The 26,178-nt window shown below is 49.3% G+C and overlaps 10 protein-coding genes across 10 annotated transcripts; 1 reads left to right on the top strand and 9 right to left on the bottom strand.

Annotated features, from left to right (window-relative positions):
- Positions 1–140: 140 nt before the first annotated feature.
- On the bottom strand, positions 141–1,325 carry EDB91DRAFT_1051101 (uncharacterized protein; the record flags this gene model as incomplete). Its single annotated transcript, XM_041313582.1, has 2 exons — positions 141–603; positions 655–1,325. 2 exons carry the CDS (start codon positions 1,323–1,325, stop codon positions 141–143), a joined length of 1,134 nt encoding a protein of 377 aa, XP_041178521.1.
- Positions 1,326–1,375: 50 nt separating this feature from the next.
- On the bottom strand, positions 1,376–3,314 carry EDB91DRAFT_1125214 (histidine phosphatase superfamily). The gene is made up of 7 exons (XM_041318387.1): positions 2,918–3,314; positions 2,633–2,802; positions 2,428–2,552; positions 2,309–2,376; positions 1,972–2,252; positions 1,535–1,923; positions 1,376–1,502 (listed from the first exon to the last, which is right to left on the bottom strand). The coding sequence occupies exons 1-7, from the start codon at positions 3,221–3,223 to the stop codon at positions 1,432–1,434; spliced, it is 1,410 nt and encodes a 469-aa protein (XP_041178522.1). The 5' UTR covers positions 3,224–3,314; the 3' UTR covers positions 1,376–1,431.
- Positions 3,315–3,318: 4 nt separating this feature from the next.
- EDB91DRAFT_1328447 (histidine phosphatase superfamily) lies at positions 3,319–5,195 on the bottom strand (the record flags this gene model as incomplete). The annotated part of the gene is made up of 7 exons (XM_041325283.1): positions 3,319–3,660; positions 3,704–4,096; positions 4,148–4,428; positions 4,479–4,524; positions 4,590–4,715; positions 4,766–4,935; positions 5,046–5,195. 7 exons carry the CDS (start codon positions 5,193–5,195, stop codon positions 3,606–3,608), a joined length of 1,221 nt encoding a protein of 406 aa, XP_041178523.1. The 3' UTR covers positions 3,319–3,605.
- A 3,422-nt stretch (positions 5,196–8,617) lies between these two features.
- Positions 8,618–9,362, bottom strand: EDB91DRAFT_219802 (uncharacterized protein). The gene is made up of 5 exons (XM_041326501.1): positions 9,340–9,362; positions 9,050–9,286; positions 8,908–9,000; positions 8,771–8,854; positions 8,618–8,651 (listed from the first exon to the last, which is right to left on the bottom strand). The coding sequence occupies exons 2-4, from the start codon at positions 9,173–9,175 to the stop codon at positions 8,822–8,824; spliced, it is 252 nt and encodes an 83-aa protein (XP_041178524.1). The 5' UTR covers positions 9,176–9,286; positions 9,340–9,362; the 3' UTR covers positions 8,618–8,651; positions 8,771–8,821.
- Positions 9,363–10,224: 862 nt separating this feature from the next.
- On the top strand, positions 10,225–10,825 carry EDB91DRAFT_1051143 (lipopolysaccharide-modifying protein; the record flags this gene model as incomplete). Its single annotated transcript, XM_041313589.1, has 3 exons — positions 10,225–10,310; positions 10,393–10,596; positions 10,762–10,825. Coding segments are annotated over 3 exons (354 nt in total), but the record flags the coding sequence as incomplete, so codon positions are not given.
- Positions 10,826–11,391: 566 nt separating this feature from the next.
- Positions 11,392–13,040, bottom strand: EDB91DRAFT_1247140 (histidine phosphatase superfamily; the record flags this gene model as incomplete). The annotated part of the gene is made up of 7 exons (XM_041322772.1): positions 11,392–11,881; positions 11,936–12,216; positions 12,267–12,328; positions 12,378–12,502; positions 12,553–12,722; positions 12,772–12,780; positions 12,828–13,040. 7 exons carry the CDS (start codon positions 13,038–13,040, stop codon positions 11,392–11,394), a joined length of 1,350 nt encoding a protein of 449 aa, XP_041178526.1.
- A 2,564-nt stretch (positions 13,041–15,604) lies between these two features.
- Positions 15,605–15,955, bottom strand: EDB91DRAFT_1051024 (uncharacterized protein; the record flags this gene model as incomplete). Its single annotated transcript, XM_041313579.1, has 1 exon — positions 15,605–15,955. A coding segment is annotated over one exon (351 nt), but the record flags the coding sequence as incomplete, so codon positions are not given.
- An 18-nt stretch (positions 15,956–15,973) lies between these two features.
- On the bottom strand, positions 15,974–16,510 carry EDB91DRAFT_1247141 (uncharacterized protein; the record flags this gene model as incomplete). The annotated part of the gene is made up of 1 exon (XM_041322773.1): positions 15,974–16,510. One exon carries the CDS (start codon positions 16,508–16,510, stop codon positions 15,974–15,976), a length of 537 nt encoding a protein of 178 aa, XP_041178528.1.
- A 393-nt stretch (positions 16,511–16,903) lies between these two features.
- EDB91DRAFT_1125253 (NUDIX hydrolase domain-like protein) lies at positions 16,904–18,941 on the bottom strand. The gene is made up of 8 exons (XM_041318388.1): positions 18,648–18,941; positions 18,461–18,589; positions 18,319–18,409; positions 18,246–18,266; positions 18,102–18,187; positions 18,017–18,050; positions 17,738–17,958; positions 16,904–17,687 (listed from the first exon to the last, which is right to left on the bottom strand). The coding sequence occupies exons 1-8, from the start codon at positions 18,752–18,754 to the stop codon at positions 17,228–17,230; spliced, it is 1,149 nt and encodes a 382-aa protein (XP_041178529.1). The 5' UTR covers positions 18,755–18,941; the 3' UTR covers positions 16,904–17,227.
- Positions 18,942–19,236: 295 nt separating this feature from the next.
- On the bottom strand, positions 19,237–25,820 carry EDB91DRAFT_1236662 (glycosyltransferase family 2 protein; the record flags this gene model as incomplete). Its single annotated transcript, XM_041321490.1, has 15 exons — positions 19,237–19,339; positions 19,386–20,016; positions 20,075–20,241; positions 20,291–20,355; positions 20,405–20,494; positions 20,550–20,573; positions 20,627–21,076; positions 21,128–21,250; positions 21,298–21,517; positions 21,570–21,924; positions 21,977–22,305; positions 22,358–24,181; positions 24,204–24,969; positions 25,073–25,392; positions 25,450–25,820. 15 exons carry the CDS (start codon positions 25,818–25,820, stop codon positions 19,237–19,239), a joined length of 5,838 nt encoding a protein of 1,945 aa, XP_041178530.1.
- Positions 25,821–26,178: the final 358 nt, after the last annotated feature.

Raw genomic sequence — 26,178 nt, forward strand, 5'->3', positions numbered from 1 at the left:
GTGATGATAAGAATGTAGATAGATTTTGGGTAATGATAGCAGATCCAATAAGATACATTAAAAATGCGAAAATGAGCGGGAGGAGCGTCCGATGTCGCCAAAAATATCAATGCTGAACGAGGAGTTCATCATGAGAGGTATTACCGTTCAGGGAGAAGAGTCAAACCGGCGCCTATCTTGTCCGGTGATCCAGGATCGGCAGCAATGAACACACCGTCTGGATCAAACTGTGGTTCAATGCGCGATGAAACATCCGAGTCGGGGCTATCACGCCCACGATTCGACATGGGTGAAGGGGAAGCGGTGACAATGCGATCAAAAAATGTGTAGGAATATGGGTTGTCGATAGGAGACAGGAAATCTTGTTGTAGCGCGGGAGACGGGCAGTCGTCCCCAGCCGTCATGTGTTGCGTCGGTGCAGACGTCACATTCTCAGCGAAAAAGGTATACACATAGGTTTGTGCATGCTGCAGAGGTGATGAGTGCGCATGCCAATACCTAGGACCTTCAGGAGTCAGAGGACCCTTCGGGTGATGACGAGAAGCAAAGAGACCCTCCGCTGCAGCCTGGCATGGTTTATACCGAGACCCTAACGGATTTCCGCTTGAAACACAGTCAGATGTATTCAAAGTCATCTGTAAACTTAGGGCCTACCATATAGCACATCCAACGCCTTCACGAAGACAGCCACACGCGCTGCGGACCATTCGGATAACCGCAGCACGTTCGAAGTATGATGTATCCAATGGAACTACAGCAGATGACGCCTCATTCTTAGCTATCCACACACTAGAGTTATCCCGACGTGAAGCTCGCATATGGATGACAGCTCCACATCCATTGGTTTGCCATCTGGGTGCCTGATAGCCACTTGGATGCGATGGCGGTGGATATGACGGTAGCGGTGATTGAGCACACACCGAGGGCCTATTTATAAATGGTTTCTCGTCGTCCCCACCGCAAAATAATATGTGGCAGTATGGGTCTGGCCCTCCTGCAGCTATCGTGTCCGTCTGCGGCGACAGCGGCGCTTCGTAGCCTTGCTCCCAAGTCTGGCTTGACTCCTCATCATCGCTGGGAGATTCAATCCACGAGGGTGACCTCTCCACCCTCACTACTGGTGGGGTTGTACGTCCAGCTTCTACACGCTGGGCGTTCACAACATTATGATCAAGTCGCATTGCACCTCTTCTCCGCAATCTGGACGCTTCGCCGCTACGAACAAGATCTGAGAGGATGATGGAATCGTCCGCATCTGTTGGTTCCAAGTGATCTGGATGCTCCATGTCATTAATCGGTGGTTCTCGCCTGTAAAGCTGAGGCATAATGAAAGACTGGGAATCGGAGGTGATGGTCGTTTCGATCCAAGAACACACGAGGTTACGTCAGCCGAGACAGTAATATATCAACCCCTTAAAAGGGGGTCACGATCTATTCTGGAAAACATTTCTCAAAATCTCCAGCGCCATTGTGTCTAGCATAGACTTGACTCTCCACGAATGCTTCCAGCCTACACAAGTCCATCACCTAGTACCACAGAATTCCAAGGGTTGAATGGCGTCGTTGATAAGAATCCGAACAAAATCTCCTGATGTCCCGCCTTCGGAACACTGCACCTTTTCCGTGATCATCCGTCCAGAGAAAGGCACAAGACGAGAAACCACCCATGTCCGTCGCGGGTCAGCCTTTGTGGGGTTAGGAGGGCACGACTGGGGGAGCAGTCCGAGTGCACCGTAGATGGCGACCATCTCGTTGTCATGAGAGAAGTCGGCGTAGACCGTTCTATCAAGCGGGAACGTGATCGGCGATGAGTCAAGGGTCGAGTTGGTTTGCGTGCGATCTTCAACAGGCCTCCCCCTGAGACGCGCAAGTAGTTCATTCACGTAACCAACACCTTGCACGCGACCCAGAGGATTTCCATACCTGGTTGCAGACGTGAGCATCAAAATGACTTGTCGGTGAGTTACTCACCCTGTCTTGTAATATTTCAGCAGGTCCTGATAATATTCATAGGCTTGGAATTCCTCTAGAGAGAAGAGGTCGCAAAATGGGCTAGTTTTCTCCTCGAAGACAGTCTCGAATGCGCATAAGGACATTAGCCCCGGTATATCCTCGCTGAGAATCTCGGCTCCAACAGCAGCTGTGTTAAGACGGTGTACGATCGGAACCGAGAACATATCCCGCCACACATTCGCTTCATCTTCTGATACTCGGGAGTTGGGACACATATGATCCTCCAGGGTATTGTTCGACTAGAAAAAGGAACGCAGATGAGCCGTGCGCAAAGTTCGATCAGGATGCATCCTACCATCTCTGTCTCGGGAATTATGACTGAGACTATTGGATGATAGAGCTGTCCACTTGCATCGGAAAAGCCTGGAATTGCATTGTTTAGGAAAGAGTTTCATACTTCAACGATGCGGTTACCTGCAGTCCAATTAACAGCGGATTTCACTACGCGATCTCCTCCAGACGCTCTGACAAATGGTAACGTGTCATCGTCGATGAGATGCCCATACCGAAGGTATATTTCTGCACCCGATTGAAACGACCTAAAACAGATCCTTAAGCATGTATATTATCATAGGCTGGAAGGGATTGAATGGATTGAGATGATAAGTAATAGTCTTACTGCGTAGCGCCGAACGGCACAAGATCAGCTTCACCAAGGTGCCATTGGTATGAACGAAGAAATTCCAGTTTCATGTCGTTGTACCTCGAAGCGTTCAGCAATTTCCGCAAACTTGCTTGGATTTCCTTAGACGAGCCACTGGTCGGATATCGTGCGCCATGACGCTGAAGCTGAGACAGTTTGAGAGAAAAACTCGTGGTGACAAGGATCTACTTACAATGTTGACCTATAATGATACGAGCAGTGATTAAGAAAGACTGACTAGGTCTGAGCAAATGCACTCACCTGCGTCACGCTACATCCACTCGGAGGCGGCTCATATTCCTCCACGGAATAGTATGGAGAGTATTGTCCCCAAAATCGCTGTGACTCGCTAGAAAGAACAAGACTGTTGTGTTCCGATACAAGTCGCGAGCCCAGCCGGAAACGTTCAAATAGCACCACTATCAGGAATGCGAGCGAGATTGAAACTGCTTTCCTGACTGAAAAATAACTAGAGGGTATGCGATAATATTTTGAACCAGAGTCTTCATAGGCAATCTTGGTGGCGAATGGCAGGGCGAGCGGGTACTCGGTGGTTTTGTTGGTCATGGCTATGACAGTCCCAGTGGGTCCATCGTCGAAAAAATAGCCTTAAGGCTCGAGGACACGGTCGCTTAAGTATGTACAAACTAATACTGCGTGCACACGTTTGCAACCTCACTATATTTGGCGACCTACTCCTAAGTACTTCAATAACAGGTGACAGGCATGCATGCAAGTCATGACGCGCATGTAATAAGAAATAATAATATCTTACCCACGGGTTAAGGGAGAAATGGAGAAGTAAGAAGAAGGGCCAGTGGCAATGTTTTTCAGCTTGCATCATCAGGATTCAAAGCTACACGGAGTGATATCATTTATCCGCGGAACAAACAAAGGGGGTCAGATAAAGCAGCACCTCTCGTTATCGCGTGACCATTCAACAAAGCATTCAGTCAAAGCAAAGTTCCCAATCGCCCGCGCCATTCGTTTTCGCGTACTGTTGGCTTTCCACGAAGTTATCAAGTGTACAGAGGCCATCGCAAGTACCTTCCACAAAAGGGAAGAGGCTGCAAGGCGTCATTCACCAAAATCCTCACATACTCGCCTTTCTCCCCGCTAATCGTGCACTCGAGCTTCTCCGTGGTCATACGAGCTGAGAAGGGAACGAGTTTGGAGTCAACCCACGTGCGCATTGGGTTCGGGTGAGTCAGATCGAGAAGATGTGGTTGGATAAAGAGCCCAAGAGCGCTATAGATAGAGATCATCTGATTGTCGTGGGAGAAGTCGGCGTAGAATGTTCTGTCTAGTGGAAAAGTGACAGGCGACGAGTCAAGAGTGTGGTTCGTCTGTGTGTTGTCCTGCACTGGTCGACCAGTCAAGCGTGCCAGGAGCTCATTCACATAGCCGACACCCTGCACTGGTCCCAGTCGCTGGCCATACCTGGGGCACGATATGAGCTAGAGAATATGATGGATAGTTGAGATTCCCTACCCATTTCCATAATAATCATACAGGTCGCCATGATATTCGTAGGATGCCCATTCTTCCTCTGTGAACAATGCACACCAGGGACTGATTTGTTCGTATGCGACAGTCTCGAACGGACACAGGGACATGAGGTTCTCAACATCCTTTTTTTTGAGATCAGCCCCGGGAGCATAATGGTTGAGGCGGTCACGGATCTCAGGCGCAAAAACGTCCAACCAAGTTTTGGTCTGATCATCCGAAGTCCCGATATTGGGACACTGGTGGTCGTCGAGAGTATCGTTCGACTGCACTACTGGTCAGTAAAGAATCAGGGTAGAGATGCTGTCCAACTCACAGACTGACCGACGATGACAGAGAGTATTGGAGTGTATTGCTGATTGCTAGCGTTAGCAAAACCTAGAGCCGGTGTCAGTCGGAGCGGCAATAAGTCACCTTTGATCCTTACCAGGCTGTCCAGTTCAACGCAGAATCGACTACACGGTTGGATTCAGATGCGCGAACAAATGGCAACATGTCCTCGTTGACAAGGCTGGCATAACGACCATAATGTAACTGACCGGCTTCGAAGGATCTTATGAGATGGGTCAATTCCATCTGTAACAAAAGAACAATTACACTCACTGAGCAGCACCAAAAGGGACTAAGTCATCAGTTCCAAGAGCATAAGTATAGTTCACCACGAAGTCGAGTGAGGCATCCAGAAAGCTCTTGGCGCTCTTAAGTCGCTTGACGCTCTTTTTCATAGCCTTCCCGGCGCTCTTTGTCGGGTAGCGCGCACCATGTCGTTGCAACTAAAATCCATCATTATCAAAGAGCCTAGCACCATGCCAGCGAGCGCACCAAGTTCACCTGCTGCCTGCTAAAGTTTCAACGCTTCAAGTCGTGGAACATGAACACTTACTTGAACAACATTACAATCTGGAGGGGGAGCCTGATATTTAGCAGCTGGATAGTAAGGTGAGTACTGAGCCCACGATTGCTGCATAGTCAACCCCAAAATAATAGGAGAGTCAACAGCGATGGGGTTACATCCCAGGCCTAACATTGGCATCAGCAAACCGAATGCTGTGTGCCTGCAAAGGGCATATTCAAGGAGTTGAGGTATCATCTTCGCCAGTTCTCTTCTTAGCTAAATCTCGCACAACAGAGCTATGCAAGCATGACAATATTGCGCGTAGTAGCAGTGGGATGTTAGCTCCTGGATAAGGGGATGCGCTATTAGAGCGGGAGAACTTACATGGAGTATTCTACCAGTGTGCAGGAACTGAGGAAGTGCTAAACGTATGCTTTTATTTATAAGTACTTGACCGGAATATGCGGATCCCCAGAAGTTGCGTAACTCGTCGCAGAGATCGTATGACCGATTACCCGATCAGTGTAAGCAAGGCGTAAACCCTGACCGACTTGGTCCCAGGCTGGAGCCCCAAAATCGGGGTGAGTTCCGGGAAGCAACCTCAAACGGGGCCGCCACCACAGACAGCAGAAGTTTACTGCCGCTACTTAAGTACCACTCAAGTACTACCATCTCTTAGCAAAGCTATTGCCAGTCTTGGCACTTATACTCCGCGACATGAGGATGCTACGAAAAGAGGAAGAACATTGAGTTGCAGATAACAGCCAACGATTATCTGGGCGCACCGATTTGACATCCCTTCATCAAGCCTGGATGATATGGTAAATTCCACAGGTTGGGTCTCGTATGAGATCCCAGCTTGTGGTCTCAGAAAGCGTGGTAAGATCTTGCTCCCAGATCGAAGGGGCTTAGATGGGACCTCGGTCTCTTGATAGTCCGAGGTGATGTAGGCGCGCAAGAACGGAATCCACGTTACCCCAATGTTAATGCCGTCTTTGTTTCACATTGTGAGTGCCCTGGAGGAGAAATAAAGGGAAGATGTCATACCCAATGTCGTTGAGGTAGAGTGCCGGCTTAGGCATCAAGTCTCCCGGGTTCATGAAGCCTTGTAGTTGGGCGATGCAATGAGGCGAAAGAAAAAAGAAGAAACTCTTGGTCACAAACTAATTGCCATGTCCTGAATGGACCCGGTCTTATTCCAGGCCTCCAGGTAACCAGCGACTCCTGCCTTAGGGGTTCTACGAAATATTCGTGAGCTGTCAAGACAGATAAACGAAACACAAACTTACAGAGAAACGGAAGACGCTATCTTTCTCGGTCAGGGTGGTTTGTTCGCCGACCTGCATGATGGTGACTTGCATTCGTGCTAGGAATCGCATGGTAGACGAGAGTGACTCACATTGATCTCGACGCGAGTTTCAGCGTCAACTATATCTACAACCAAAAAGCAGGTCCGTATGTAGAATGAGTTCATGGGCACGATTTCAGTCCTTTTTCAGAAATAGACTTACTAGCTCGTGTAGGTTGCGAGCATAGTGTGCGAGCCTGGAACGAGCGGTGATAAGTAAGTTGGCGACAGGGCAAGAAAGATGTGGGAGAACACCCACCCGTAGCTTCGAATGTGGCGACTCTACAGTGTTGCAAAGTTTGAAATCATAGCATGCGAAAGTGAAGAGTCCTTACCTCCAAACCACGGGGTATTGCGTATTATCATCGAAGACGAGTAGGAGCGTCGACTCCTTGCCAAAATCATTCAACTGTAAGACGGGTAATGAGAGCAATGCGATAGTGACGCAAAGATACTTACGTCAGAAAGTTTAAGTTTCTGGTGAAGACGGACAACATTGCTTGAGTTTGAGTTTGAATTGAAGAGCTTCAAATCCCGCAGTCAGACACTCAGAAAGGAGGTCTTTTATATGCCGCTGCCTCCTTGAATGGTGGTATGAATTGTCGAATGGTCAGCTTCTTCTTGGTGTGCCTTCCCGTCCATGAGTACCTGCTGCTGGGGACCTCCTGGAGCGTAATGAAATGCTCGCGCTCACAGCAATTCAGATGCTCTCATGAGCACGAAATATCTACACTATTACAATTCGTGGATGACTTGGGAAGGACGTACCTGTGAATCAAATCAACACCGAGCCCCACTGTAAATGCAAATGAACGCTTAGCAACATGGGATTAACCACCAGCGCCATCGAATCAGTCATTCTGGGCTCGATGATGTGATTGGGCATACATGTACAGGCAGATGACAAGGTCGAAAACAACGCCCCAAAGCCTCGCTACCGGTCCGCTAGATCCCTGCCTATCAAAAAAACAATCAGAAATCCAAACCACTGATGAAACATGCAATCTGCAATGTACTCACCACCTGATAATGCGCACTTGCAAGAGTAGCCAATCCTCCTGAATACAACCCTAAAATGACAGCAAGTCAACCCCATCCCATACACACAACACACACAAAGCACCACCTATGATCAAGCCCTGAAACACTCGAAACATCCAAACTAGCAATACTCTGCCGTTTCCTTTCCACCTCTTCATCCTCATCCTCCCCGAACCGTCTCCGAGCGCTCTCCCTCCTCCTGTGGTTCCATCCTTCATAGTCGTGTCAGATCTCTGTAGCTGAGAGGCTTTAGAGGGAATTTTGTTTGTTGGCAAGGAGGAGGGGGGATGTTGAGAATTTGGAGGAGCGGAGAGGGCTGAGTCTGCGTTTCGGCGATATCGTTCATTATGAATTACATATTTCGTCTCAAGGCTACAGCGTAACATTCCGTTGTAGTATCTATGCCATATAGACCGGATACTGCTGTTGTCCTCCGAAGTTTAGGAAACTTGATGGGAGTGATATTTTGCTGGCTGCGTGTCAGGTTTAGTGAGGGTAGGCTGTGGTTATATGAGAGACGCAGTACCATTCTGCCCTCCACTAGGCCCGATCTTAGACTAGGTGAAGCCCAAGAGTCTCCTTATCGAGTCTCCACTGCACATCAGGTTCAGTGAGTGTCTAATTGAAAATATGGGTTGTGTGACGCGTATACATGATGATGGAGAGCGCAAACGGACAAGCCTGTGAAAGAAGTTCATGATACGGAAAAAAAAGTCCACGGACGCGGCACCGAGAGGAGAAGATTTAGGCCTAAGGATATGATGCTGGAGTTGAAATGCTGTAGGTATCGTGGACTTCTACATAGGCCGTCTTCGAGAATCCTCGAGTCAACCTCGAGTTCTGCTCTGGTTGACTCTGAACATCTCTTTTTCTTTTCTCCTTTATATCTCACAGTTCTATTCCCCCCACATATCTATATCATTCATCAGTGCACTCTCTCCTTGTTGATGATCTGAAGACCACACAACACTGTAGGCGATCTGAAGCCTATTGTGGGTTCAGGTGAATTCTCTACGGGCATGAGTCAACATTTGATCTCTCCCTCCTCGTGCTGTGGTTTGTACGCAGAGACAAACACAGATCTATGCTGAGATGATAACGATACATTTGAGACGCTGGGGTGTTGAGTGGTCAGTGCGCTTGAGCTGTGTGATTGCACAGGTCGGTGTGTTCTCGGTGGTTATCATAACAACGCTTATGCAAAATGCGCTCTCATGAACCACTCAACATAGCTGGTCTCTAGAAGTGATTTTGCAAATGGCATCCTGATACGGTTTGTCTTAGTCAAGTCAACCAAGGATCTCACATGAGCAGACTAGAAAAGCAGGCAGAGAGCGTATGATGATGATGATGTATTATGATCATCCACAACAAGGGTACTGACATCAAATGAACGAGTTTCCAACCCCATTATCACCAAGGGCATGCTAGTTATCTAGAGGCTAAAACAGTTTGTGCCCGAATCGCCCTAGTGCGTGATCATTACTAGGGAGCAACACGGACCATTGTAGAGGCACTTACATTTACGTCATCGCAGCATGCGAGAACCTTGGAACACTCCTCCGGGTAATCAATGGTGGAACAACCCACGCCTGAGCCAACGCCCTGGTCGTCCTATGATCATTCGTCAACCATCTTTCTCCAAAGATAGACATTAACATACAGCGTTAATACTCTTGCAGCACGAAAGGCCGCCGTCGAAGCATGAATCAGTGCCTTCCTGAGCGAAGGCAACGAGAGCGACAAAAGAGGCAACAGCGAAGAGGCGAACAGACATTTTTGAGAACATTTTGAGAGAAGAGGGGGGGGGGGGTTGAAGGGGTTTGATTGAGAGGTGCTAGGGCTGTTGAGAGAACCGTAAAGTAGTGAAAAGTCATCTTCAGAGACCATGTCTTATACGCTAGAAGAGAGCTCCGCCTCAATTAATTCAGAGCCGAGGTGTGTCAACCATACTCGGTTTCCTTCAATCCTAGAGCCAATAAGTCCAAACTCCATACGGCATCCACACCGAAAGGACCCCAGAGATGTTTGGTAGCGGTGGAGAAGCGTGCCTTCAAGCGCTGGAGGAGAACCAGAGTGGCAAATGTGACCAAGGAACACAGCTTCGTACATGCAATGTACTAAGGATGCACGCGATGAAGCGCAGAATCAGAGTGGGAGCCAGGGAGAAGGAGGGTATTCTGTACAGGGCAATGCGCGTACTCATGGCTGTAAAAGGGGTCGGCCCAGTGTGTCGAGTTCAAGGCAGAGATGTGCACTAGTGATAGTACCGAGGACTATGTTGAAAAGTAAATGGACGAAGATGACAAGTACTATGTAGATAGCCTGCCTTGGCGAATGCGTACGGGTGCAATGTGCATTGCCTGAATTAGCTCATAATTAGTTTTCTAAAACAAAGTACTCAGTCCAGCACTGGAGCTGAACCTTACGTTGAACGTTCGAACTAGGGTGGCAAAGGTGATCATGATGCTTTGTGTAAATCGTGAAACCACTGTTACTAGTGCTGCCTCTCCCAGTGACATTCAAATTAGTCATGAACGGTAGCGAGGAGCTCACTGATGCCTTGGAGTTCTGTTTCCTTTACCCGACCCTCCCAACTTGATGGCTGCCAAACCCAAAGATACTACAATGTAGGAAGCACAAAAGTACCATCTCTGTAGGGGACTCTAGAGTACGAAATTTCGTGTCCGGTGAAAATCCTATATATATCGAGGACAAGATCATGATGTACATGTTTCTCATCTGTAAACATAGATGATTGTAATTCGTAACTCGGTGCACTACGTTTCATCATTGGATCCTCTCATGTTATTCGTGGGGCTCACATTGTTTTGCTAGGTGGATGGCAATGGGTGGTCGAGTCGGTTTAAATGGCTTATGACGACCAATTCGCTCGTGTTCAAGTCTACAATATACCCTGAATGGTGTGTCCTTGTCCGAGTCTAACTCAAACATTGCCTTATCTCCTACACCATTCGTGCCTCCACCCAACCACCCCACCAACAGGTTTACAAACCGACTCTCCCCCTGGGTCCACTACATCCCCATCCAAATTGACTACTCTGACCTCTACGACACCCTCTTCTTCTTCCGCGGTGACCCCTCAGGCCGAGGGGCGCATGAAGAGCTCGGAGCGAAGATTGCGAAGAGGGGGAGGGAGTGGAGTAGGGCATTTTGGAGGAGGGAGGACATGACTGCTTATTTGTTTAGGTGAGTGAGGGTCGGGTTTAGGTAGTAGTTTTGTGGAGTGGCGCGTGTGTGGATGGCGTTGGGAGTTGGGGAGGGCGGTTGGATGTAGGCGTTTGGATGAGGCATTGGACGTGTTGGCTTCGACCCCCCTATATCCACATGCGGAGCTAATCTTTTTGTCTTCAGGTTATTCCTCGAGTATGCAAGAGTCATGAGCGAGGATAGAGATTCACTTAATTTTCAGCTATAGAATTTGTGGTTTGGGATAAACAGGTGGGTTTGCATCGTTTTGGGTGGGGTGATAAACAATTGATGCTCCGTCTCAGATATAATACGTGTTTTGTGTCAGTGAGACATATCCCACTGTATGCATACACTGTGCCATTGTTCCATAGCCTAGACCCCGTATATTGCGATGGCGTGTAATTATTGGGGTGCATATTATATGTTGGGTAATGTATATGGTAAGATATGTTGCTCTCGCTGTGCTCGGTTTACATGTGGACATTCACTTGAAGGTAAATGGTCGCCTTGCGGAGAAGGTATGACTATTGCCTTCATTCGTCTATGGTATCTCTAGGGCAGACTACTTGCTCGCTGTATTTAACGGTCCACTTACGGAACAGGTATGTCTGTCCCTCCGTGCAAGCTATGATATAGTATTTCAACTTGCATCAAAAGAACTACGTGGAGTTATACAATTTATCCGCGGAGTATAACCATCATGTGCGACCAGCTCACATGAGATTGGTGGCCAATGATAGAAATGAAGGGACCAACTATCAAGCAGCACCTCTCTGACCATTCAACAAGTATCTAGTCGGAGCAAAGTTCCCAATCGCCAGCACCATTAGATCTCGCGTACTGCTGGCTTTCCACGAAGTTATCGAGAGTACAGAGGCCATCGCCAGTACCTGCACAAAAGGGAAGAGGCTGCAAGGCGTCATTCACCAAAATCCTCACATACTCGCCTCTCTCCCCGTTAATCGTGCACTCGAGCTTCTCCGTGGTCATACGACCTGAGAAGGGAACAAGTTTGGACTCGACCCATGTACGCATTGGGTTTGGGTGAGTCGGATCGAGATGGTGTGGTTGGACGAAGAGGCCAAGAGCGCTATAGATAGAAATCATCTCGTTATCGTGGGAGAAGTCGGCGTAGAATGTTCTGTCTAAGGGAAAGGTGACAGGTGATGAGTCTAGAGTGTGGTTCGTCTGTGTGTTGTCCTGCACTGGTCGACCAGTCAAGCGTGCCAGGAGCTCATTCACATAACCGACACCTTGCACTGGTCCCAGTTGCTGACCATACCTGCACGAGCACGAGATGAGCTGGTGAATATGAAGGATTGTTGAGATTGCCCACCCATTTCCATAATAATCATACAGGTCGCCATGATATTCGTAGGATGCCCATTCTTCTTCTGTGAACAATGCACACCAGGGACTGATTTGTTCGTATGCGACGGTCTCGAACGGGCACAGGGACATGAGGTTCTCAACATCCTTTTTTTTGAGATCAGCCCCGGGAGCATAATGGTTGAGGCGGTCACGGATCTCAGGCGCAAAAACGTCCAACCAAGTTTTGGTCTGATCGTCCGAAGTCCCAACATTAGGACACATATTATCGTCGAGAGTATCATTCGACTGCACTGCCCATCAGCGAAGCACCAGGCTAGAGACCTTGTCCAACTCACAGACTGATCAAAGACGACAGAGAGTATCGGAGTGTATTGTTGATTGCTAGCGTTTGCGAAACCTGGAAGCGATATCAGTCGGAACGGCAATAAGTTGTTTTTAATCCTTACCAGCTGTCCAGTTCAGTGCAGAATTGATTACGCGGTCGGACCCAGATGCGCGGACAAATGGCAACATGTCTTCGTTGACAAGGCTGGCATAACGACCATAATGTAACTGACCGGCTTCGAAGGATCTTATGAGATGGGTCAATACCATTTGTAACAGAAGAACAATTATGCTCACTGAGCGGCACCAAAAGGGACCAAGTCATCAGTTCCAAGAGCATAAGTATAGTTCGCTACGAAATCGAGTGAGGCATCACGAAAGCTCTTGGCGCCCTTGAGTCGTTTGACGCTCTTTTTCATAGCCTTCCCGTCGCTCTTCTTTGGGTAGCGCGCACCATGCCGTTGCAACTAAAATTCATCATTATCAAGGAGTCTAGCACTATGCCAGCGAGCGCACCAAGTTCACCTATTAATCTGTTAGAGCTTCAACGGTCAAAGAACATGAACACTTACTTGAACAACATCACAACCTGGAGGGGGAGCCTGATACTCAGCAGCCGGATAGTAAGGCGAGTACTGAGCCCATGTTTGCTGCATAGTCAACCCAGAAAGAGTAGGAGAGTCAACAGTGACGGGCTTGGAGTTGCATCCCAGACCCAGCATTGGCATTACCAAACTGAACAGAGTGTGCCCGCAAAGGGTATATTCGAGGATTTGAGGTATCATCTTCGCCAGTTCTCTTCTTGACTAAATCCTGCACAACAGAACTATTATGCAAATAGGACAAGTAATAACAATGGGATGTCAGCTCCTGAAATAAGGGAAATGCATATTAGAGCGGCGGAACTCACATCGAATATTCTACCAGTGTACGGGAACTGAGCGCTACAGTCCGGAGTGCTAAGCTGGCACGCTTGTACTTATAACTTGACAAACAGGAAGATTCTCAGAAGCGGAGAGTGCCACTCTTCGGTCCCTGGTTATGATGGCACGCATGATTTTTAAACCACACTAACACAGGAAATTCTACCTCGTGCTCTTCCGAGCTTCAATTCGGTTCCCAGAAGCTGCGTAATCTCAACTTGAAGGTTGCAATAACTCGTCGCGGGAAGTAAGTTAAAGTTTGGTTGGCGTAGGTTGGTGTGGTAGGCACTGGCAGACGCGTGAGGGCAAGGTTGTTAACCTTCAAGATACAGTTACATGAGCCGAAAAATATCTTCCCGAGTAACTGGAGGTATTGGCTTCTACTTCAAGTGAGGCGGTGCACGTACATACCTTGTTCTTTACAAGATTTGGGACCCGAAGTATTTTTGAACAGGCTACTAAGCTATTAGTAGTTAGGCTAAACATAGTGCCAACAGGTCACACGATCAACTCGTGGGTCTTGTGATTGTTGCAAGCTATCAATATTGCGAGTTATTACGACTTACTTCAAAGGTGTGAGCACTGAGTAGGTGCCTTTCTGAGTCTAAGCATCAGGTGAACTGAGATCTTTGCAAACGCTGAGGTTTGCCTAGGTACTTCAGACTAGACTAGCTAGTGAGGGCACCGCATTCAAGACGAAAGAGCAAACATTCCCATTGACAACATCATTGATAATCGACTACGAATACACCAAGGTTCGAGTTGTGATTGATTACTATACGCCTTGTACCTTCCAGCGCGAGTGACTGGATGTACTCCCGAATTTGACGAGGGCATCTAGACGTTCAAAACGTCTCTGCGATGGTGCTTCCTGCCGCGAGACAAGACCGTATAGTAGGTTCGCAATGTAGCAGTATATTTCACGCAAGAATAGAAATGTGGTGCCGCTCATACCAGAAGCGCAGATCCGCAGACATTGGTTGGTGTTAGAATGGTTTGGCACCTTATCCGAGAACGGAATGCAAAGGTTTGGTTCCGCATTGAAGTCGAGAAGGAGAGCGATGTAGGGAAGATTCAATAAGCATTGGATCGAATCATGTGTGCGTGTGATGAATTCTAAGTCTCGCTCGTTGCGAGGTTTTCCCGCTTTATCTGAAATAAACATCTGTGATACGCGGTTAACGTCCTCGGAGCCAAGGGCGGGATCGTCGAAACAAACGGGTATCATCTTGTTGACGAGGGGCTGCAGATGTGGCAGCATTGCACCGCGTTCGTGCGATGCCAGTGGCGCAAAGTCCACTGTCCGGCACTGCAGCAATATCTCAGAAATAATATCGCTTGTCGCCGCCTGAAAGCTTACCTCAACGACTCGATGTCAGTTTGCTTGGAATCTTTCTGCGATATCAACTCAGCCATTGGCATCCAATGCGAGAAATTGATGTAAGCATGTCGAAAAGCTGTCTTGGCCTCCCCGATCGTCGACCAGAAATCCTTTCCAAAAAGGTATTCCAGGAATTGGATGTTGGAGACCTTTTAGCAGTCTATAAGTCCCGCGTTCCAACTTCCGTCATAGTGTAGATCCTTAATTGTGCCTTCGGAGAGATGCTTGCGAACGTACATGTCCCTGGCAAGGAGCAGTAAGAGTCTGCTGGCTAACTCTCCGCTCCGTCCTATTTCGACCATCCTACCTTCAATCTTTGTCTTCAAAAGCTGCAAAGCGTCGATCAGACGGGTGCCATGGAGTATAATGGCTGCAACGCAAGACAGAAGGGGCTCCGATGGATAACCGGTGAAGGCCCACACCCTATGTTCGGCGGTTGAGAAGCATATGCGTAGGTGACTAGCCACTCCCTGTTCGAGATACGAGACATAGGCTCGTGACCAGCCTGGCGTATACTACCACGGATGCTCGAGTGGCGTAGCCAGGCTGGTCGATCTCGGAAAGATTTGGCAGGGGAAGCACGGAGTTTGAAAATTTGCAGTTGCCGATTGTGCCGGTGGTACTCAATCTCGAATCACTATACCGTAGTCTTTGTGCGTTCACGCATATGCTATGATCGTGGCCTTGCAACCATGGATTGCGAGGCCGTTCCTGTTTCCCCAATGTCCCTTGCTGCGCTAGATGCACTTGAGAACCTTCCGACAGAGTTTATTGAACCTTTGCATATATCCCAGCGCCAGAACATTGTAGACTCTTTCGCCCGACTCGATTTTCTTACAGAAGGAACGAAGCAACCAAAGCTGTTTCAACTCGAGTGCCTCATGTCATTGCTCGCATCAAGACATGTTGTTGTCCGGGCTGCAACAGGTGCTGGCAAGACACTGGCAATGATCCTTCCCTTGCTGCTCTCTCCCGACAAGATTGCAATCACTGTCACACCATTGAAGCTTTTGCAAAAAGATCACATACGCTTGACTCGGAAAATTCATTCTAAGGTTGTGTTACGCAGTGGGTATATGATTGTCGTGGTGCCTGACTGGACTTTCGGGGGGGCTAAAGCACGCTGTTCAACATGAGTAGATGTCGAAACTTGAATGTTGTCCCAGCCTATCATATGCGGTCCTCTCGCAACGAGCTGTGCCCTTCGTATCTGACCATCGGCCATAATAGTATGAGAAATGTGCAATGCATCATACCCAGGCGAAAGACCGCAATGTGCGAGTAAGTCAATGGTTTTGCGAGATGTACCACCGCTGAACAAGCAAAGTCCGTGAATGATCTGAAAGGCGAGGTTGTTTTGCGAGCGAATGTTCGCAATTTGCGATTGGATTACAGTGCAGTACTAGCTCGATGTCTACATTAGTTTCGTGTGGTTCGAAAAAAAGCTAACTGTTTCGACATTGTGATGCTTATTCTCTTTCACAGCACGTGTTGTCCGCATAGCAGACATAAGGATCTGACGGAGCCAGGGAGTTGTCTCTTTCAACGGGACAGTCAATCCATGCTCGATGTCGAAAGAGAGCAAGTACTCCGGAGTGATGTCCTTTGTAGACATATGAAAAATTGGCTTAGCGTCCTCCATCTCCACATCGATCTCACGGGTGACGAGTTCTATAGCGCGAGGTCGCAGTACATTCTGAAGTTGAATGGCTCCTTGCTCATCGGACTCCAGCACGTTAAGAAATCGTGCGAGTGCAGAGCTTCGGAAGAAGCCCTTCCTCCAATTGATCATGGCAGGTTTTTGCGAGACAGAGCACAGAAGTAAGTCTATTACAGTCATCCGCAAGCCACGAAGTATTTCCAGGATAGCTAGAACTTTGATGTCTTCACTGAGGCCACGGTGGTCAACTGTCCATGCCAGAAGTTCGGATGGTTGATGATAGTGCAACATCTGAGGTAAAAGCACAGGAAATGGTATCATTATACTGCGAACAAATGATGCAGCGTCGTTGACGCTGGATGATAACGACGATAACATCAAGCGGCACAATCGGCAACTGCAAATTTTCGAACTCCGTGCTTCCCCTGCCAAATCTTTCCGAGATCGACCAGTCTGCCTACGGCAAAATTCACACACATCTCAAAGACGCACGTAGGCAGAATGGTTACGAGTCTATACGAGACAGGCATCTGGGTCAAATGCCGAGACCGAATCTCTGAGACAGTATAGTGAGAGTCTGGTTTGTGTCTGTAGGATCAAACCTGTCATAATTGCAGAGCTTCCGGGCAGCCAGCGACATAATCCCAGTAATACTCTGTTTTCCCACGAGTGACTTACACCTATCAACGGCTGGTCAACGATAAACGACTGAAGAAATCGATCAAAGACCACTGCCTCAAAGGTTGCTTTCCTGTGCCACTGGTACACTCCCCAGCTACAGGTCAGACCGTCATATCCACACAAAGGTTTGAGGCTCAGGGGAGAGATAAAAGACAAACAATGACTGCAACTACCGCGGTAAACAAATTATTATTAGAATTGTTATCCAAGTTCCCCTCCATTTCTAATGAAGAGTACCGAAGCTCAGACATTTACTCAGAAATTCAAATGTAGTTGAACACGACACAGTTTTAAAACAGTGAGATATAATCAGGTGAGGGCGTGATATCAGAGTTTAGCATCACCCTCCTTGCGCTCGTTCAGGCCACTTCGGCCCCCTGCGACCTTCCTTTCGCCCGATTCCACGCCCTCCCCCGCTTCCCAATGACGCTCCTGCTTCTCCTTATGCGTCGTGTCCTGGTGCTCATTTGCAACTTTCTGTGTCTTCCGTTTGGTAGCATCGACGTGCTGTGAGATGCCTCCTTCCCTTGGATGCCTCCAATCATGGCTAACTTTGTCCCACTCGATTGTAGGAGGCTCAGTGTTCAGCCCCCCCAGTGTATGCAGGACAGAGGCAGCCATCATATCTGCATCGTTGCCCTCACACTCACACGCCAACCGCAGAGGATTTGCAGGTGTAAGGAGCGCATGAGCGATCTGCTGAGCCGGCGTAGGCGCGTTTGGCGGCTGGAACTCAAAGTCTGGAGCGCGTCCGTATCCCCAGATGGCGACGTAAATTAGTATCCTCCTACGATCAGCATGAGGAATTGTTGTGAGTGTTATTCTAAATCCACGCACGCAGTGAACCCGAATACAGGTTTCACGCCGTCTGCTTCTCGCCCGGTGAGGAAGCGATGCATACGAATTGTACTACCTTTGCTCCATTCCCAGTCCGTCGTCGTGTGGTAGGGCATGGAAGGATCTTGAACACGGTATGGAGGGAAAGGAGATGACGATGCGAGGAAGGAGGCGAGGGGATGTGAGAATATTGAGGTCACCTCCGACTCGTTGAGATTGGGCTACAGCCCGAGAGGGTTACAACTTGATGACAAAAATCCTCACATGAGCTAAACACACCTGCATAGTTTTGTCGAGAATGAGGACAACGACCCTAAGCGATCATTTCAGTCCGGGCAAAACGCCACCAATACAACATACTCACGGAGTCACTACCATCTGGTTACCAGCAAGGAATGGTTCCATCACGCAGAGCAAAGGGACTCGTTCCCGGTCTGGGACAAGCCCAATCTGTAAGGACATTTACCCCAAGCATCAGTAAGAGCCATGTGATAACGCAACTCTGTACCTCCTCAAAAGCCTCGCGCCTCTACAAACGGGCAAGTCAGACTGAGATTCACAAAGTAGTTCTATGCGGGTACCGCAGTGTCCTCATCAGTAAGATCTTGGTGCTCAACCTTTCCTCCCGGAAGTGCAGTATCACCTGCATACTGCCTCAAGCTAGCCGACCGCCTTTTGGGGCCATTTAGTCACAGACGCGACACGACGTACACAGTAGCTCACCGACTCAGCAACACATACAGATCCCCCGCACGACCGATAAACAATGGAACCAAAACCGCAGCACTCAGACTCAGCGGGAACTTGACCCGCGTATGTTGGGCACGGTAATTCAACAGATTCTCAATGCATCTGTCATCAGCAGGCACAACTCCAGTATTCTTTCACAGTGAAAACATTCTGGACGCACTGCCTGGACTCCTCTTTCAAAGTGGGAAGCGCAGCCTCGAAAAGCTCGATGGTTGGCTTGGGAAACTTGAGGACATATGGCTTGCGAGGGGCGTCGTCTGCGGGCATCTTGGGTAATTAACGGGATGAGGAAAGACGTCCTCCATCACAGTGTATTCAAGTACCTTGTGAGCTGTCGCAATCTATAGCTAGTAATGTGATTGACACCCATGAGATCTGAGACGAGCTGAGGCTAAGGTGATCATGGAAGTCACGTTCATGGCTGTGCAACACTGCAACATGATGATGCTCCAGATAGCGGAGATACACTGAACAATTCGTCAATCTAAGAGAGTGTATTGGAAACCCATGTCCAAAGACCTAATTATGTAGGTTAAAGTCTATAGTACGTACGAGTGCATAGTCCAAGAAGGATGATACAACGATGCAGTGATAATTTTCAAGGTACGAGTAGGAGTGTCCATATGCGACCAAACGATTGTCTGAGGTAGAATGAAAGGTACGGTGACGAGAGAGTGTTCAAGGCGCATCGGCGCCATTCGTGAAGTATAAAATATTGTGGAGATCACGCATCAGGGATGTCGCTCCCTCTACGACTGCGACAGGATCTTGTCAATCGACTCGTTCAAGAAGTCTTTTCGGGATGTGAGGTCGGCTTTGGGGAACTTGGCCATGATTGCCTCGCGAGCGGTCCTGCAAACACTTAGCAAGGGACGGTGAAAAATGGTATGTGACATACTTTTTCGTGACGGTCATCAAATCTTGCGTGCTCAGATAGTTCCGTAGGGAATTGAAAAGATCATCGTCGGTAGGATTGGGGTTGAAACTCGGACCAGCAAATGCGTTCACAGACGTCGCCATCGAGAACATCGACAGAGGCCGCCCATCTCCTCCGATCGCAGGTAACATGCCAAAGCCGCCCGTCTGAGAGCCTCCCGTCATCATAGGCATATTCATCATCATGGGTCCTTGAGGCATCCCACCATATACACTGCCAGAGTGCTGGTAACCCAGAGGCGGAATCATGGGCATATGTCCATAATCCGAACCATGCACTGAGCCTGCACCGCCGCTGAACGACATGAACGGCATCTGAGGAACGCTGTATTGGGGTACGGATGGTTGCCGCCCGTCATACATCGACCCTTGTCGAGAACCATGGCTGATGTGGGAGGCGGCACCGCGGATATTGGAATTCGAGTTCTTCTTGGTCATGTTGGTATCCCGATAGTAATCGCCGGTGAAAGATGGTTGGAAGCTTTGAGGAGACCCCTGGCGAGAAGGAGGGAAACGGGGATTGGAGCGAGGCTTGGTTAAACCTGTTTCGTCAGACCTATGAGATCCATTCTCCCATGCTTCTGCCTCGTAGTCTGAGGGAATTTCACTGGTTGAGCTGGCGGGTGGTAAATCAGCGTAGAAACGACTTACCGCTGAACTTCTTCAACGGAATCATCGACTCGTCAAACCGCTCATCTTCGTTCATCACAACCTTCTTGTTACCTCCATCACCAATGACGATACGGGTATTTCCCCAGGAGAAATCGTCCATGCACCAGAACGAGTAAATGGGTAAGAAGAAACTGTACACCGGGTATCTGCAACAGAGGTCAACACGTATCGTAATGCTGCACATGGGCTACTTACGAGAGGAGGTAGACCACCATCCATCCTACCAACATAAATTCACGTTTGATGATGAAGATCAAAGCCTGAAATGCAATGAGTGCGAAGTTACGGTCCTGCATTCGCACGACTTACCTGTAAACCGTACGTGATACCCAACATGATGATGGAAATGAGTGGCAGAGCGGCATTGCCGGTGGCGACAACAACGATGAGATAAGCCAACTGTCGGAATGATATCATAAGGATGCATGTCTAATGGAACAGGCTCGAGACTTACGTAGACAACCGTGGCTGGCAGGATCTACGAGAAAACATGAGCCAAGGACTGCACGGATTCAAAGACGCAACACTCACGATGGTACCCAACAGGTCGATGAAAACGAAGAACCTCATCGAGAAACAACAAAAGCCGCAAAGTTCAGGCAAAACTACGAGCTCGCACAAGTTATGGATCGTAGAATTGATCCACCGCCGACGTTGGGAGAACAGGACACGCCAAGATTCAGGAGCCATGGTATGCGCGACAGCGTCTGGAATGAACTTGGTCTTGAACGTGGGGAAGTGCTTCAGGAGAAGCGTCGTCAGGAAACGATCTTCACCAAGAGAGAACAAGTTCTTCTTGTGAAGTGTATCGACGTTGCCTTCTGCGTACTCGTCGATAATGCGGTTCGAGATGATGATGGGTCGGCCCTTGTCTGCGGTACGGATACGATAGAGCGAGAAACATCCCGGAAGACAAGACACTGAGCCGAACAGACTCTCGAAGGCCTTTGACAAATGGTGAGAGATGTAGTATTCGTATACCTGTATTAAATGTCAACTTGGGCGACGGTAGAGGTAACCGGATAAACAAACCTGGATCATCGTCCACCATGAACCCTCCTCGTTCGTGAGCTTGGTCTCACCACAGATACCAATGATACTCGAGTCATCCGCAGCAGAAGCAACCAGTCGATTCAGGGATTCAGGTGTTACTTGCTGCAAAGGACATCAGCCTAAATCAAGTAAACAGACAATAAACTCACAGTATCAGCGTCGACAGTGAAAATGTACTCGTAGAAAGCAGGATCAATGCCGATAACATTCCTCATCTGGTGGTAGATCTCGAGCTCAAGAGGCGACATTGGCGCATCGAAGTGAACCCGATTCAAGTAGTGCATGAGGAGAATCTGACTGTCACGCTTGCCCCTGTTTCCAGGCTTCGAGCGTTCAGTAGGCTTGCCAACCTTCACGACTACCATGTACCTGCAAACAATTGTCAGACTCGCGCCCAAGTAGATGAGGGATATACACTCACGGAACAACATGACCCTCAAACTCGTACAGACCGGAGTACACCTTGCCATAGTTGAGTTGCTTCGAGCCCTCACCGACCGACTTGAACAACAAAGGCTCAGGATCGAGCTTAGGATCCACACCAAGAATATCCAGCACAATACGGGGAGTCGTACGGTCGTTTCCGCTGCCGATGATGTTACCGTCGCAGATGATACAGAGCAACTTCCGTTTGTCATCGTAGTTCAACGAAGCCAAGGAATCAATCGTCCGCCGTAGAGAATCCTCACCCTCCGTGTAGCAAGGGATCTGGCAGAGGATAAACTTGTCTTGCATCTCAGGTGACCGCTTGGGAGATAGTTGAAGTGCGGAAAGGACTGGTGGAACGTCATTAATCAAACAACGACAAGCCAAAAGAGAGGGACGTACACTTGAGCACGATAGACGCGCACAGGACGCTCGTAAACACCAACAGCAGGTAGTTCTGAACGAGACACCTTGGAGTATCCCGGAAGTCAGTCTCGCCAAGATAGAACATATTCTTCAGACAGTTGACGTTGGCAGCCGCCGTATTGGTATCAAGGCCCGCAAGAGCAGTATTCAGCGCATTCGTAATGTCCTGCCCAGCTTGCTGTTTGAAGACATCTGACACGTCCGTGCTCAGGAATTGATAGAGACTCGTTGCGCCTTGGTTGATCGTCACAGTGTTGATGTAGTCCGTGAGGTCATACACGCCGCCTTCCCAAATAGCCCAGATACTAAAGTCATGTATGAGTGACGAACCGGGTCATCTCAATATTCAAGACATACCGTTGAATAGTCTGATCCGCAGCTTGCGCAGCAACGTCCTTCGTTTTCCACACCAACGGGCCCTTGTGATAATTCTTCATCTTCGGCTGGAACGTCGCAGTGTACCAACCCTCATTGTCAAGCGCCGTGCCCTGTGAACTCTCCGAGACACCAGACTTATGCATCGCGAGCGGGACGACTGGTGTAAAGTTCTTGTAAACAAGCTCCAATGAGTCCTGGGTGACGAGGTCAGGGCAGGCCAGCACAAGCGGCGGGGGGAAATAGTTCGTCATGTCCTGTCCTGCGAGCTCGTCAAGATCGCTTGCCGAGTTACTAGCGATACCAGAGAGATCGCTATGGTCTCCGTGGATGAAGTTGGACATGTCATAAACCTGCCCCTGCACCGAAACCCACCAATCACTGTCTCCAGTGTGCTCTGCAACTTCCGTCGAGTCCCACGCCTTGTCAAAATTGGGGCACAAAAGCCGCCCGAACTCGATGATGTAGAAGATAACGAGCGCGTTCATGAGGAAAATGAGTATGAAAATGGTGAGTTTCTCGCGCCATGCGAGTCGGATATCTGGGCGCTTCATGCGGCCTACGTAGCGAAGGACGAATGAAGGTATCCAACCTGTGAAACCCCAGACAAGGAAGAGCCACCATCGGCGTGAAGAACTGGAAGGAACCTCTTCGACTGCAGCTGGAGCCTTGTTGACGACCATCTCACCCTCCTTGGACATGAAGGGAGCAGAGGTCACTGCAGGGCTTCCGCCTTTCTTGTCCCACTCGGATCCTGATTCAGCGTCGTTGTCGTCATAGGCAGGGCTTTGCAGGGAAGGGGAAGGTAACCCAGCGTGCGCATACGGTGCCAAACGATTGGGGTCCTGGTATCGTGATCCTCGGCTGCTCGCCCGAGCGATCAACAAATTATCCCGACTCTCGCTGGCGTATCCTCCGTGCCCCCCACCGTCTCCATGGGTAAAGTCCGTCACATCATCCCCAATAACACTCTCCTCATCCTCGAGATCCTCTCCAGAACGCCTCGCTTGGTCCTTCTCCGCAGTCCTTACAACATCGTCCACGGTCTTCCATGCACCGTACGACAGCCAGATGCTCCGATGCCCCACGATATAGTCCGCCCCCTCTTTCCATCCATTGCTCGCTGCGCACTGGCGAATCCGCTCCATCTCCGACCCACGCATAGTCGGCACATACCGGTCACAGAACTCAGTCTGCTCAAAGTCTGTGACGTACTCGATGCTCCGACGCGCAACGATGTCAGGTATAAGCATCGACCGCACCTGCGCCTTGACACGTCGCTTGTCAAACGAATTTGGTGAACCGGAATCATTCGGGCGGATACATGAGATTGTCCAGAGGGGAGTGCGGTCGAGGGAGGCGATGATTTCGGAAAGGGTATGGTTGAGTTGGGTAGTGACGGGGTATATCTTGGATGCATCAAGACGTGCGTGTTCTTCACTTGCTGGAGGTAGTGAGCCGTCGGGATTCACAATGGGAGTAGGTGAACGCAGCGGGCGTGAGGATACTTGGGCTTGTACAATGATGGCCTCGTCCTTAGAGTGCCTTTCGGCTGCAAGAGAAGGTCCAGAGACAAGCTTCGACATGAATCCGTCAGAGGAATTACGCAGAAGGGTCACAAACGCAGAATCAAGCATGTCTGAATCCTTCTCAACAAAACTCGTGACGTCGTACGAGCAGTTTCCCGCGTAGTGGTTGATCCCAAACAAGTTCCTCTCGCTGGCACCAATCTGGGATGGGCTTGCGACAAAGGACCCGTGCGTCCCACACTTGGAGATGAGGTCCTGGAGCATATCATCAGTCTTTCTTCTCACCCGCTTTGCCAGACTTGAATGAGGAGCATGACTTGCTCATCACGCTGAGTATACCTCCTGGCTTCCTGGTCGAGCGCTCCGACACCTGAGCACCACGCAGGAGCTCGATGCAAGCAGAGTTGTCCATAGTAGATATTGACGGGAGTGGAACGCCGTCACCGGCGATGTGGCTGTTGTACCCAATCTTGTCCTCGAATACAGTGCGAAGCATGTAAGACTGCATGACCTCATCCGCAAAGTTGATGCAGAATTCATCGAACCCGTTCTGTCCATATGCTGAAATCAAGGGAGCAGGACCCGTGAATGACATCGAGCCCGTGCCGGTCGGTCCACGAGACTGGAAACCAGGTTGATCAAAGATCAGGATCTGCGAGTGGGGAAGCTCCTCCCGATTGGTAGGGACGACCTTGTGGTTTGCGGTCTCGACGACGTATGCAAAGAGGATAGCATACAGGTCACGCATGAACTGGTCACGCTGCGCTGCGCTCTGCTCCACGTTGAGGAGTACGGTATAAAGCTCCTTACGGACATAGCTCGTCCTGGTCGTCAGAACCAAAGTCAGATCCTCAGCAGACACGCCAAGGAGCTTCGCTGCCTGCTCCAACACAGGCGCATTAGCAACGTATGCAGAAACATCGCGGGCGTCTGATTCCGTGAACTGGATGTTGCTCAGCAGGAGAACTGCAACGAGCAGTGTGAATATCGACGAGATATGCTTGGCCTTGAAGCCCAAAGTACGCATCGCTGCGAGCACCTCCTCCATCGCAATGGCGTCATCAGCTGAAGGGGCCACTTGGAAGGCGGTAGCACCCCGACGACGCCAGCAACGAATAATCAGAGGGATCCTCGAGCGCAAAGTAATCCCGCTCCTGGGGCGTAGCACCCGCTAAAAACTGGTAAAAAATATGGAACGTGCGCTCCTCATGAGTAAGGCGCGTGAGGCGGGACTTGTCGAGTGCAAACGCAAGGACTTTAGCCGACTCGATACGGCCGCGGGCATTGAAGTGAAGCTCAAGGTAACGTGTGTGACGGGAAGCGTTTGGGTTGATGAGGGTTTTGGCATTGCCAAATGAGTCGAGCAACGTGGAGAAGGCTTTGATTTGACTTGCGATACGTTTTTCCTTCTTTGAGCGTGCCGAGAGCCGAAGAAGCTGGTCGACTAGGAGGCGGGTGCTGGATGACTTGCCCGAGCCGGTGATGCCTCTATTATTATTTACAAGGTCAGTAATGAAACAACAACAGACGATGAAGCGTACGAACCGAGTGATGACGGACTGGGACTGGTTCCTCCGACGCATAAGGAGGTACATTTGCGCCGCAAACTCATAGATGTGCGGTTGGAGCAATCTAGAGCTGGCAAGTGGCAAGCTAGTGTCCTTGTAACACCGCTCCTCGTATTCCTTTGCGCTGATATCGTTGACATTGGCAAGTGTTTTGAACGGATTGACGACAAGCAAGTTGGTTGTGGCTATTCTTGTGTAAGGTAAATCAGCACGAAAACGGGTGTTGAGGACGGTGACAATGGCATCGTCGTTGGGGTAAACCGTTGCTGAGGAAGAAGAGGAAACGAGGTCGACAAGGTCACCAGAATTGACGGCGTGGTTGGCTAGCGAGCCCGACGCAGAGGCCATTACTAGCCGTCAAATGAACAACAAAAAGACTGAAAATGAAAGAAAGATGATCAACGGCAATGACAAGATAGGTAGACCAGAAGAATGAAAAAAAGGTGGGCCTTGTCAGGCCTTCTTGTCTTGCTGGAGCAGGTAAAGATTGAAAGCAAAAGAACCGGCTGACCACCGCCCAATTGGGTCTAGGCCCTCGCGTGAACCTCCAGCCAATCCGGCAACAGACCAGCCATAAAACCGGTGCTCTCTAATGGAGTCATCCTTCAGCTCAACGTCGAGTACATAGTAGTGTAGAGAACAGATAGCATTTAGACATGCGCAGCAAAACTATATGCTATAAGTAGACCGATCAGCCTCCCACTGC

Source organism: Suillus paluster (genome assembly GCF_016628075.1).
Source record: "Suillus paluster strain FC165 chromosome Unknown EDB91scaffold_18, whole genome shotgun sequence".
Taxonomy (NCBI): domain Eukaryota; kingdom Fungi; phylum Basidiomycota; class Agaricomycetes; order Boletales; family Suillaceae; genus Suillus; species Suillus paluster.

Excerpts from the sequence above, each read along its gene's own strand:
- EDB91DRAFT_1125214 (XM_041318387.1), bottom strand. The coding sequence starts at position 3,223 with ATGACCAACAAAACCACCGAGTACCCGCTCGCCCTGCCATTCGCCACC. Across the intron at positions 2,377-2,427 it reads CGCTGTTAATTGGACTGCAG|GCTTTTCCGATGCAAGTGGA; the intron begins GTAACCGCATCG and ends ATGCAATTCCAG. Across the intron at positions 1,924-1,971 it reads CTGAAATATTACAAGACAGG|GTATGGAAATCCTCTGGGTC; the intron begins GTGAGTAACTCA and ends GTCTGCAACCAG.
- EDB91DRAFT_219802 (XM_041326501.1), bottom strand. The coding sequence starts at position 9,175 with ATGTTCTCAAAAATGTCTGTTCGCCTCTTCGCTGTTGCCTCTTTTGTC. Across the intron at positions 9,001-9,049 it reads GCTGCAAGAGTATTAACGCT|GACGACCAGGGCGTTGGCTC; the intron begins GTATGTTAATGT and ends GAATGATCATAG. Across the intron at positions 8,855-8,907 it reads CATGCTGCGATGACGTAAAT|GGCGATTCGGGCACAAACTG; the intron begins GTAAGTGCCTCT and ends ATCACGCACTAG.
- EDB91DRAFT_1125253 (XM_041318388.1), bottom strand. The coding sequence starts at position 18,754 with ATGCCCGCAGACGACGCCCCTCGCAAGCCATATGTCCTCAAGTTTCCC. Across the intron at positions 18,590-18,647 it reads TTGAAAGAGGAGTCCAGGCA|ATGCATTGAGAATCTGTTGA; the intron begins GTGCGTCCAGAA and ends TGCTGATGACAG. Across the intron at positions 18,051-18,101 it reads AACCAGATGGTAGTGACTCC|GGTCGTTGTCCTCATTCTCG; the intron begins GTGAGTATGTTG and ends ATGATCGCTTAG.